Below are 12,352 nucleotides of genomic sequence, written 5' to 3' on the forward strand. Positions count from 1 at the left end.
GCCTTCATTAGCATTGGGTAATATTTTCAAGTAATTAAAGAAACATGTGGCATTTTGACCTAAGCTACCTCCTATAATTTCCAGATGCCTCCTTGTAAGGTGATCAAAGAAAACCAGGCCCCTCTCACAATCAAGATGTCACACTGTCAACTGTGTAGTTCAATGCTTAAATTACCTCTGCTTTTTTGTCACTACAGGTTACACAGACCTCATGCTAATATATATTCTTGTGCAAATGAACAGACCTCGAGAAATCAATGACATTCAGCTGCTATAATTATGGCCAAGCGTGAGTTATTCTGTACCCACATCAACAGTGCATGTGATGCAGATCCAGCTAAATAAATACAAATCCTGTTTTTCTGTTTGTGTTACAAGGTTATAACTTAGTGAATCAAAATGGAGGAAAGACATTTCTTGAGCCGCATAGGAAGAAGCATCAGATTTGTCAACAATTCTGGTGAAAACAAAACACCTACCGAGGAGGCTGGCTGCCAAATAAATTGTGATCCTCATTTCTGAATTCTCTAAACAGCAACATTCCAATGTCAAGTTGATTTCTTTCTAACATATGTATATACATACACTCCTTTATCAGTTATCAGGGAAATGAAAGAGGAAAAATAAATCTCACAGACCAAAAGCCTACATTGACTGAGATCAAGGAGATGAGGTGGCTAATTTTCACCATGCGCAAGGAGATTTCTATATTGCAGAGCCAGCCGACTTCTCACGTCCCCAGCGGTCTTTACAATGCAACACAGGTTCTCAGTTGCTGAAGTGCCACATTGCTGGATGAAAACGGAGGACCAAAGAGCATCTGGCTCCGAAGGCAAGGAAAGCAAATTTATTTGTAATGGCTGGGGACTGTGTCTTTTTTAAAAGAAACACTTCCATATTATCCCTCCTTTTCTCCCAAAAAACAAATGCAAGGAGGATGCAGCTCCAACTAGACTGAGTGGTATCTAGTTAAACAGAACAGAACCACTGCAGTGCCAAGGCTTTTAGAAAGCTCTCCGGACTGCAGCATCTAATAACATGACATTGTTACGACATCTGTGTCTCAGCATAGTGGCCTATTAAGACTTGTGCAAGGACAGGCCCAATTTTCAACTCCAACGTTCTTTGTGGAAGCCAAACTCTTTCATCACACAGGGCCAAGTCTACCCCCATGAGTAAAGTGAGCAAGAATGAGCCAGTCAGGTACTGTACCAAATACCCAACCCCAAATCATCCAGGGCAATTGGTAGGCTGGGTTACCAGTACCTGCCTTTCCATGAGTATTTGGATTCCCGTAAAGTTCCATTTGCTAATTTTCTGATTAATTTTTCAAGCACCCCCTTTGTATTACATTCTGACACAGATCCTACTCACTGGTGTAAATCCACTTAAGCCAGTGGAGTTACTCCAGATTTACATTAGTGTAATTGAGATCCCAATCTGGCCCATGCGCTTTTCAAGCAAAAGTAGGACTAGATTCCCAAAGTGGGGTCCACCATGGGTTATATAGGGGTCTGTCCCTTGAGTCAGGCCCAGAACAGTGTTCTGCACTTTTGCTGCACAGAGGATGCCATTTTGTTCTCAAAATGGTGTCCTCCAAACAGTGTGAGAGGTCACACTGGTGGAGGTATTCCCAGGCTGGCAGAGGCATTCCAATAGTACCCTTCAGGACCACATCCTCCCTGTGTGAGTTTAGAAGTACTTTTTTTGCCACAGATGTCAAGACTTGCGTCACTTATACAATACAGGAAAGTAATACCCTCATTTAGGAGAAACAGAAATACAGATAAAAATGAAGTGTAAAGGCCCTATAACAACATGAAACTGATGTATAAAAAATGAAAGGGGTCCAATGCCTTTAGTCAGATGCCAAAGGGGTCATTTGCAGAAAAAAATTGGGAACTACTGGACTGGATAGTCTTTTCCAGCATTTGAATTTTGAACAGTCACAATCAATGCATAGAATAAACAATTCCTTAAGATATTAATCAAATACATTTAAATAACAAATACATTCATGGACATAGTGATCTTTTGGCAGATTTTCCAGCAGCTGATGAAAAAGGCTAAATTCAGCACAGAAATGACTCATTATGAATTATTCACTCAGGATCTAGTTGTTTTCCATCTCTACAGCCTACGGTTGAGATTATCAGAGTAGTTTAGGGGATTTAGAGACATATCCTCCATTATAATTAGCGGACATTATGGATGAAATCCTGGCTCTACTGAAGTCAATGGCAAAACACTAATTGACTTCAACAGGGCCAGGATTTCACGCTGTGTGTCTGACTCTCTCAAGACTATGGCCCCGATTCTGATCTCATCCAGGTTTATTTAAGTCAGTAATAACTCCACTGAAATCACTAGAGTCATAATAATGCAGACAGAATGATCTGACCAACCAGGATGGGAGATTGTTTTAGCTCCAATTAACAAGGCCAGATAACAGTCAGTGCCTCTGTGAATAACATCTGTTGCAAGCTCTTTAATTCTGGTTCTCTGTACAGCTGTTCTGTAACATATTGGAAGGAGAGTGGGTTCTTTACAACATTTAACAGCAAAAATTGTGCCTCTTTCAGCAACATCCTGTTCCACTGGACAATATCCCAGAGACAATGCAACCAGCCGAAGCCTCAGTAACTTCATGCCCCTCACAACTACATTTTTAGCTGTAGTTTCCAAACTTGCTGGCATATGTGAGACTTGCGGTCTCGGTGATCAGCATTTCCTATGGCAATACACTTTCCTGCCCTTAAAGTCATGTGCTTGACTGAGATTTCATCTAAGCTAGCAGCCTACTGCAGTGGCCTAGAGGGAAAAGGGACATTTAGTGAAATGTCAGACAGAGCTTGGGAAAAACAAGTGGCAGTACTGCAGTATTATCATTTTTCTTGCACAGATTTGAAATCCTGGATCAGACATCCCTATACTACCGACAACCACCTTAAACTTGTGTACTAGAGGGTCAATCAGAAAATGCTGTGACATTTAATGCCCTACAGCTCCTCACCTCACTCATGGGACTGCTTGGGTGAGTAAGGCAAGCCAAACTTAACGGTATGGATGATGATGTAATTTTATTTGTGTTATTAATAATCAATAATAAACCCAGTAGATTTATGTAACAACTGTACACCCAGAATATTCAAGTGTACAAGTTTTGCAGTACGTTGTTTGCAGATGGGACCAGTTGGCCCTAAATACCTCCCTCTAGCTGTGTTTGCTGGAAGCTCATGCCATGAACATGGAGATTCATGGAAAGAGGACAATTTTTTGAGGGAAACTATTTTTAAACACTGTTAAAAACTAAATTTTCTGCTTCTAATAAAAGAGCCAAAGGATGCCTAAACAAACAGCCAAGGCTTAAATTCTGCTTGAAGCTACACCAGTGTGAACCTGACATTGCAGTTAATGGAGTGACTCCAGATTTACATTGGTGTAACTGAAAACAGAATGCAGCCCCCTAACAATAATAGAAAAGCTGTAACAAACTGCTGTATCATACCAGAACAATCTGTCTCTCTACTGCAACATTTACAGAGCACCCATCATCACAGTACGTAGAGTCCCATCCGGCAACGCACTTAAGCATGTGCTTAATTTTAAGCTCTTGAGCAGTCCAGCTGGAGTCAGTGGGATTTCTCACATGTTAAAGTGCTTTGCTGGATCCAGGCCTAGGTTGAAGAGCCATGATTTAGTTTAGTATATTTTTTTCTGGCATTGTTTAACATGAGAAGGCATGAAGCTCTAACAACACACTCATGTGTGCCCAGGTAGAAGGAAGGACTTTTTTCCAGATTGTAAGTGGTGATCATCCTATGCCCTGAAACAGGAAGATTGATAATCATTAGTTTGTTCTTCCAACTTCTCTGTCTTTTATTAATGTAAATCTGCTAGAAGTGAGTAATCTGAACCATCCTTGAGTAGTTTGAACAATCATACAAATCAAAGCAAAAAAGCACCTTCTAGGCATTTCTATCCATGGTGCTTAGATTACATGATGAAAGACATCTTAGACAGCAGCTATATTGTGATTTGAGTTCAGTGTCAGTCCAGAGTAAATTTTTAGTGGAGTTACTGTGGATTTACACTGGCATAATCAAGATCAGAATGTGACCTCTGAGAATTCTCTTGAAAATATACATCCCCATCCCTTTATACAGCAATCATCTTGTTCTGCTTCTCACTTTAAAAATCCCTGCAGGTTCAGTGTGTAATGCAACAAGAGAGCTGTTGTTTAAACCAGTCCTTGCATTGCTGCTGCATGCTTTATCCTGCCAGGCATGAGCAAGGGAAGAGGAGTGAAGAACTGAACGAAGAAGGACGGAAAAAAGTTTGCTGGCACCTGAGCTGTTTTGTATCAATAACCCTTTAGCACATGGGCATGTTATATTGGGGTCCTAAGGTCACAGATTTAAATGCAGCTTAAGGGGAAACCTAAACACAATCCATCCACTAACACTCTGGTTCTTCATGTGTGAAGACAATGTTGGAAGTGAGGTCTGTTCAAAAAGACGAAGCCAGTCTGTCCCTGTTTGGCAAATTAAGTTTCCCAAATAGTGTTATGGCCAATGTCTAAAACACTTTTTCTTGACACATGGACATTAATTAAAAAGTGTCACACGACACCACACGTCAACCTATAATATACCCTTTGAGCCTCCCCTCCCCAAATCTCCATTGTTCCCATGAACATGGCCTTTCACTGCTGCAGTAGCATACGCTGACTCTTCTCTCTTTCTCCCTCTCTCTCCCTCTCTCTCTCTCACACACACACACACATCAACTGGATGGAACTGCTCTTCCCTTCAAACAAGATCAAGTTCTCCTTACCAGCCAACTCCACCACCATTGTGTAAGGAAACCCAAGTGGCTCCTCTAACTGCATCTCCTACAAAATTCTGTACCGCCATATCTAGGAAGAAAGGAAATGAGTTATTGCAGCACCAGAATGCTTCACTTATTTCATGTAATGCTTGTTGTTACTTCACTGCTTTTTCTCCCACTTGGGGAGGGCAAAGGGAAGAAACTATTTTTTCCATCCTTTTTCTTTCCACACAGGAGGAAACACATGCCAGTATCACAAAATGCTCTGCTCTCTCAGGATAGTAGTACTCTTTATACACTGCTAAAGTGGAGATCTAAAATGAGAGGCCTATGCAAGAGGAATTGTAGAAAACTAGAAAATAAGTAAATAAAGGTATGTCTACACTTCAATCGCTACAGCAGCGCAGCTAACAGGAGGGGTTCTCCTGTCGGCATAGGTAATCCACCTCCCCAAGAGGCGGTAGCTAGGTTGACGGTATAATTCTTCTGTTGACCTAGCGCTGTCTACACTGGAGATTAGGTCTGCTTAACTATGTTGCTTAAGGGTGTGGATTTTTCACACCCCTCAGGGACATAGCTAGGCCGATGTAAGTTCCCAGTCCTAAGACTTCACTGGAATAGATAAGACTTTGCAGAGACGTGGCACTTTTCATGGTAGGAACATTATTTAATTATAACCCTCAGTTCTAAATCAAAGTTGGGTGGGTATTGTCATTTCCATTCGCAAACAGAGAAACGGAGGCACAGAAGTTAAGGCCCCAATTTTAAAAAAATGTCCAATAATTCTGGATGCCTCAGTTATGGGGTCTTACACTGGGCACCCTTCAGCACAGGCATCCAAAATTAGCTGATGCTTTTGAAAACCTAGACACAAAGTGGAAGAGACAAGGAGTAGAAATCAGGAGTTCCCGATTACAAAACTCATGCTCAGACCACCAGATCACAGCTCTCGGTTATGCGCAGGGAACAAGCAAAAAGTCTTGTGCATCAAGTAAGCCTTATGTTGAGATTTTCCATGGGAGTTAAGTAGTGTGAAGGCTTTGCCTTGAACCTCTGTACAAGAGTGAATTTAATCCTTAATGCAGTGGTTCCCAAACTTGTTCCGCCACTTGTGCAGGGAAAGCCCTGGCGGGCCAGGCCAGTTTGTGTACCTGCCGTGTCCCTCGGCCCACGCCGCTTCCAAGAGCTCCCATTGGCCTAGAGCAGCGAACCACGGCCACTGGGAGCTGTGATTGGCCGAACCTGCGGACGCGGCAGGTAAACAAACCAGCCCGGCCCACCAGGGGCTTTCCCTGCACAAGCGGTGGAACAAATTTGGGAACCACTGCATTAATGCTTAGAAGTTATTTAGAATATTTATTTCTTTAAAAATCACAATTTAAAGAGGCAGAAAAATAAATTAGAGACCTGATTTTCAGTGCACGGCTTCCTCTGAAATGCACATAAACACAGTTTACCCATTAGCCCATGCAATAGGGGGCACTAACACTTGCATAGCCAAATCTAAACTTTCAGCTTTGCATGTAAATTGTAGTACATTGAAGTATACACAGAAGTGTGCACGTGTGGAAGAAATGATGGGCTGGAGCCCAGTGAAAACAAGACCCTACGATTTTTGATTCAGGAACAACAGAGCAAGTGCTTTGATTTTATGAGTTCAAAATCAACCCAAAGAAACAAACAAACACATCCCTAGAACCACATTTGCAATGTTGCATGTACTGCATATTCAGGGTAAGAACTAGCTAATGCAGCCATTGATCCATGTTAAAACCCGGTCAAAAAGCTTTCATTATGGTATCATCTTGTCTGGCATAATGTCACTTTAATAACCCAGTTAACATAATAATTACTTTGTCAGATGGCACTGAGGACAAGAGGGATAAGAGTGTACACTCAACATGTAAAAACTTCCATTCCCTTCTCAGGCAAATGGCTGATCAGAGTCAAGGTTAGGAGGGAACCATGGCAAGCAGATTAATGCTGCAATAATTTGCAAGCCCTCGGCTTTGGAAAAGGTCACTAATTGAGCGAACGACAGCATTGAAAGACATTTTCCTCAACAGCATCTGCCTGGGCTGCGGTGACCTTGATTGTCAGGCTGAAGTGCTTAATGCAAAACCAAAACAGGTGGGCCCAAAGTTACAGAAAATCCCAATGTTCAGTAATGAGAGGACTTCAAATGGGTTAGGTCAGATAAACTACCATATATTGCAGTATTTGGGCGGGGGGGAGAAATGAAGAGACCTACAATGTTCCCCAACTCTCTCTCAGAGCTTGTCCTTAGGAGCTAGGGACTGATCTACAGACCACTGAAAACTATAGAAAGACTCCCATTGATTCCAGTGGGCTTTGGAGGAGATCTTTCAAGGGGGTCCATATAAGTCAAGAAAACAATTTTATTAAACAGTGATAAACAAACTGCACTCTTAAAAAATGAGCCTCCATTTCAAACTGGAATCCTCAGCTATCCTACAAGTTAGTCAAATTTTGCAACTCTGGGAACCTGCTAATAATACTTTGTCCTTATAGCTCTGTAGCACCTTGCATCCAAGGACCTCAAAGCACTTCACCATCAGCAATTCATGACACCTTGCAACACCCCCTCGGGCACACAAATTATTATTCTTATTCCCATTTTATGGTTGGAAAATTGAGGCAGAGAGAGATTTACCTCAACATTTTTGAAAGTGTGCACTGATCTGAGTGCCTCCATTTTTGGGTGCCTAATCTGAAATACTTTGGGCTTGTTTTTCAGAAGTGCTGAGCATCTGCATTTTCCCCAGGTGCTCAGCACTCTGCAAATCAGGTTCTAGGGCTCCCAAAATTAAAGGCCCTTTTGGAAAAGGGAACCTGAATGACTTAGTCAAGGTCATTCTGCAGCTTGGTGGCAAAGCTTGGGACCTAATCCAGAACTCCTGATGCTCACTGCTGTGCATCAACCATCAGCCCATGTTCCCTGATGACAAGGGCTGTCTCATAGAATCTGAACTGTATTTTCTTGTTAATGCACAGAGTAAAATGAACAGGCTCTGTCAGTATCAATTCTGTACAAAGCATTTTTGTACACACAGGGCCTGATTCTGATCTTGCTTATACTGTACCAGGTTAATACTGCTGTGACTCCATGGAAGGTTCCTTTGATTTACACAGGTGCAAGATCAAAATCAGGTATAAAGTTCATAGAATCATAGACTTTAAGGTCAGAAGGGACCATTATGATCATCTAGTTTGACCTCCTGCACAACGCAGGCCACAGAATCTCACCCACCCACTCCTGTATCAAACCTGTGTGGGTGGGTGAGATTCTATGGCCTGCATTGTGCAGGAGGTCAGACTAGATTATCATAATTGTCCCTTCTGACCTTAAAGTCTATGATTCTATGAAGTTTATACCTGATTTTGATCTTGCACCTGTGTAAATCAAAGGACCCCCTCCATGGAGTTCCATCAGCTGGGGCAGATTCTACTCTCTGATTACACCAGTATAAATCAAGAATAATGTCAGTGACTTTTGTAGCATTAGTCTAGATTTACATTGGTGTTACCAAGGGCCCTTCTACTTTAATTAGTTCCATGCTAATTTTTGTATCATAATTATATCCCATAAAGCCGCCGTGTCAAGATAACAGGAAATCCGATTAATTGGGATGAAAGAGTTAAACAAAACCCATTTAAAATGTTCTATAAAATTAATTTCTTGTTTTAAGCCATTTCTTTAGTTTGCCTAGACAGACGCGTCTCAGCTGCTCTGCTGACCTGCACAAAAGGCTGACCCATCATAAATGTTTGAGGTCTCTCTGTAAGGACTGTCGGTGCCACTCACATCGTGGTGATCTCGACTCAGGACAACCGGTGCCTACAAAAAACCAAGGACAAGGAAGTGGAATCCTACACAGATTGTCAACTCTGTCATTCACAGTCTGTTTTTTTGCAGATTTCACTCTCTGCCTTATTGACTTACCATCTCATTTCAAATCTCATCTAAAAAGAACTCGTTACTCCCCACCCTAATCCTCTTAATTTCCTTCTCCCTCTGCCATCAATTTTTATTATAACTGGTAAAGAAATGCTGACTTTTTGTGTGTGAAATCTGGTGGAGAAAATCACCATCATTTCACACCCAGAGATGAAGAGCCTTTTTTGAGAGCTCTTCATGAAAATTGTATTTTCACACTAAAAAAAAAATGCAAAATGTTGCAAGTAATTGATCTGAATTGACTGTTACCTGAAATTTTAAAGACTTTGTGGATTGGTTAATCCTCATGTGAAATAGAACAACAAAAAACAGGGCAAAGCCATATTTCTTCATGAATTTGCAACATTTTTTGAAATGTGAAATTAAGTATAATATCTGAGACTATGAGAGATTACACAAATATTTTTGAAAAGTTCCACATTTCATTTTATAGTTTAACTCGAACTTTATCATTTAGTACAACTGCATTTGTAACTCTACAGCATTTAAGGAAACTGTTTGTTTTTATGAAAGATGCTGTCCAAAATGAGAGACCAGTCCTGTGAACCTCACTCACGGAGTATTCTTTATTCATATAATACTATTGACTGCAGTGGTACTGCCTGTGCGATCAAAGCTTTGTGAGGTCAGGCCCTTAGCTTGTCTTGTATTGTTTTCATTGATTCTTAACCACAAATCGCAACATATATGTGTAACTTAAACATCACTATAGATTGTGAGCTCTTTGGGGTGTTTGTACAGCACCTACCACAATGGGGTCTGGGTCCACATTGGAGGTTCCTAGGTGCTACTGGAATATAAATAATAAATAATAGAGCTGGGTAGAAACTGAAATTCCCATTCCACAGGAAATTCCAAAACAATTAAAGTTGTTGAGAAGTGGAACAAGAAATGAAATTTCTCTTAGAACAATCATTCCAAAATTTCATTTAGAAAGAAGTCAAAATGACATTTCATTCTGACCTTTTGGAAACGTTTCCGAGGCTCCCTGAGCTGGTCACAGCCATGGCAGCCCACCAGTTGGGGAGCCCAGCAGCTCAGAGAACTTGAAACCATGGGTGCCCTGGCTCTGCCAGACAAGTTGCCTTGGAGCCAGTAGCATGGAAGCCCTGGGAGCCTGGGCTGCCGAGGAGCAGTGAAGCTTGGGCAGGCTGGCATGGAGCCAGGCAGGTAAGCTGGCAGGAAAGCAGACAGGATTCCACTGGAAACCTGCCCGGTCTCCATCGGAATTTTTTCAAAATAGACACGTTCCCCCGGAACGTTTCAATGTTGTCAAATGGGCATTTTCCAGTGGAAACTGTTCCACCAGAATATTTCCAATCAGTGCTAATAAATAATAAACTACAAATAAGGGAACATTGAAACTTAACAGCTTCCTACAGCTCAGAGAAATCTTTCTTGGCTGGCAGATATCTAGCCCAGCTGATAAGGCCTGATTCTCCTCTCATTTATGCCAGTTTTACACCACAGTAACTCCATGGACTTGGCTCAATCTGGAGCTAGTTTGCTCGCTCTGCTCTGTGCTGCCAGCAAATTATGAAGTAACTTCAAGGGCACCTCTATTTCCAGCTCATGAGAATGGCTGAGAAGGGAAATGGAGATTCTGAAAAGATGAAAAAGATACAGAACAAAATCTGAAGGGCATGGAAGCCTGCCCTTGTCATTCATAGCTCCAAGGGCTTGGTTTGTCTGGCCAGGTTTAGTTTTTAAGACGAGCTTGAAATTATGTTCATTTTGAATCCTGAGACGATCAACAGTATTTGAAATATGTTAATAAACATTTTCTGAGTAACAAAAACCAGACATTTCTCCATTGATATTCATTATAAGCCTTACATGAATTTGCTTCTTTAAAAATGATGATAATTCAGCTCTGACACTGGAAAGACAGAGACGCGTGATTTAACATCTTCGGGCCTGACTCCAAGTACACTTACACAAGTGCGAATCTGGAGCAACACCAATGAAGTTACACTGGCTTAAAACCTGTCTGAGAGGAGAACTGGGCCCTTAGATTTTCTGAGCAACAAAAAAATATAAAAGATGGGTTTGAATCTCTGGATCTGAACGGCTCTCTGATTTGTGGGGTTGGCTATCAGACCCTTGAGGCTCAGAACCCTCTCTAAAACAAACACACAGGCTGATTATGTTATTCTGTTGCACAGAAAAACATGCATGCCAGGCCCCAGCATACTAAAATACAGGGAGCAAAATGCCACCACAGCATGCATCATCTAAACACCTTTCATGAGCATAAAAGCAAGAATTCAATTTTGTTAACCAGAGGCTTGTATACCACATAGTTTTGCTGTAGTATAAAAGCCTTTATTATGCATGTACTAACTGAGGCCAACCATGAGTCCCAGATTCTTTGCAATAATACATGTGTATTATCTACAGCAGTGCCTAGGATCTAGGTCCCACAGTGCTACATTGCTGTACAATCATATACAAGGCCCACAGAGACCTTAGAAAAATCCCAATATGTACAAATTCCTGTGCACGTACTAAATTTCAACAAGGTAGATTCTGCCTCCGTTACTCACACTGACTAGTATCTTACTCCTGCAGTAAGGTACCACCCAGCATGCACAAAGGTGGCAGTATCAGAGGCTATGTTGGTTTCTCTTAATTTTTCACTAGCGCACGAAATGTGAGTGAATGCCGACTGTATGATGCCCATACACAATACCAGGCAGATTTTTTACCTGGGGTTTAAGTGTGATATCTATGCAGACATTCTCTAGGTCAGACTCTCCTCTCATTGAATATGTCCCGGTGTAACAGGGAAGAGAATTTGGCTTGACATTTTGTAATATACCTTTTTATTACCATTGGTTGAACCGTTCTACTTCTCCCATCCCACCCTGATCTCAGCTACTAAACATAATTACCATGCTGCATTGAGTGGGAAAAGCCATACCTTAATCCTTTTTTCAGCAATGGCTCGATTAATAGCCACCGCAATAGCCACACGACCCTTCTGATCAGAGTACAAGATTCTAGCTTGGGAGCCAACTACCTGGAAAATGAAAATGCCACAGTGATAAGGTTCCCTCTGCAACTGGCTTATCTCCAGGCCCCAGGGGTAGACTCAGCCCCCTCCACTGGAGAAAGCATGGAGTATTAATTTGCAAACAATCGGCTTCCAGAAATAAGACATTAACCCCACCCCATTGAACTGAGTTTTATCTACACTCACACAATGAGATTTATTTTTCTAATTAGTTGCTACAGTTCAGTAAATCCCACTTTTTAAATCGACCTCATTGTCAGGCCCACAATCCCCTTTTCAACAGCTGAGAAGCGTAGACTGGAACCGCTGGTGGTGGCAGTGGGCTGGAAGGGAGGAGAAATAGGGAGACAAAGATCATCAGACATCTGTCTCCCATAGCTATGCACCCATCCACCCCTTACTTTGTGGTCTTTAGTCTGGCTTCCAGTTGAGGGGGGGCATGCTTGAATCCTGAAGTGCCTGCGGTTAACTGGCTGTGGTGCTTAACTGTCCTTTAAAAAAAGAGAGTCCATCTAATATGCAATGCC

General features: G+C 41.7%; 1 protein-coding gene and 1 long non-coding RNA gene across 12 annotated transcripts in view; one reads left to right on the plus strand and one right to left on the minus strand.

The window, feature by feature from the left end:
* UROC1 (urocanate hydratase 1) overlaps positions 1 to 12,352 on the minus strand; it is a 102,894-nt gene that overhangs the window by 5,221 nt on the left and 85,321 nt on the right. For 7 of the 11 annotated variants that reach the window (XM_039547106.1, XM_039547108.1, XM_039547105.1 and 4 more), the window contains 3 exons: positions 11,733 to 11,831; positions 8,590 to 8,689; positions 4,837 to 4,918 (listed from right to left, as the gene is read on the minus strand). In XM_039547106.1, coding sequence (XP_039403040.1) covers positions 4,837 to 4,918; positions 8,590 to 8,689; positions 11,733 to 11,831 — 281 coding nt within the window. Of the gene's footprint in view, positions 1 to 1,168; positions 3,827 to 4,836; positions 4,919 to 8,589; positions 8,690 to 11,732; positions 11,832 to 12,352 lie in introns of those variants that run through there. The other 4 variants (XR_005601246.1, XR_005601244.1, XM_039547109.1 and 1 more) reach the window with 3 other exon arrangements.
* Positions 2,967 to 9,486, plus strand: LOC120409308. Its single transcript, XR_005601247.1, has 3 exons — positions 2,967 to 3,034; positions 5,065 to 5,203; positions 8,541 to 9,486. It is a non-coding gene; the product is annotated as an uncharacterized LOC120409308 (long non-coding RNA).

The sequence above is a fragment of the Mauremys reevesii genome, linkage group 7 (assembly GCF_016161935.1).
Source record: "Mauremys reevesii isolate NIE-2019 linkage group 7, ASM1616193v1, whole genome shotgun sequence".
NCBI classification, from domain to species: Eukaryota; Metazoa; Chordata; order Testudines; family Geoemydidae; genus Mauremys; species Mauremys reevesii.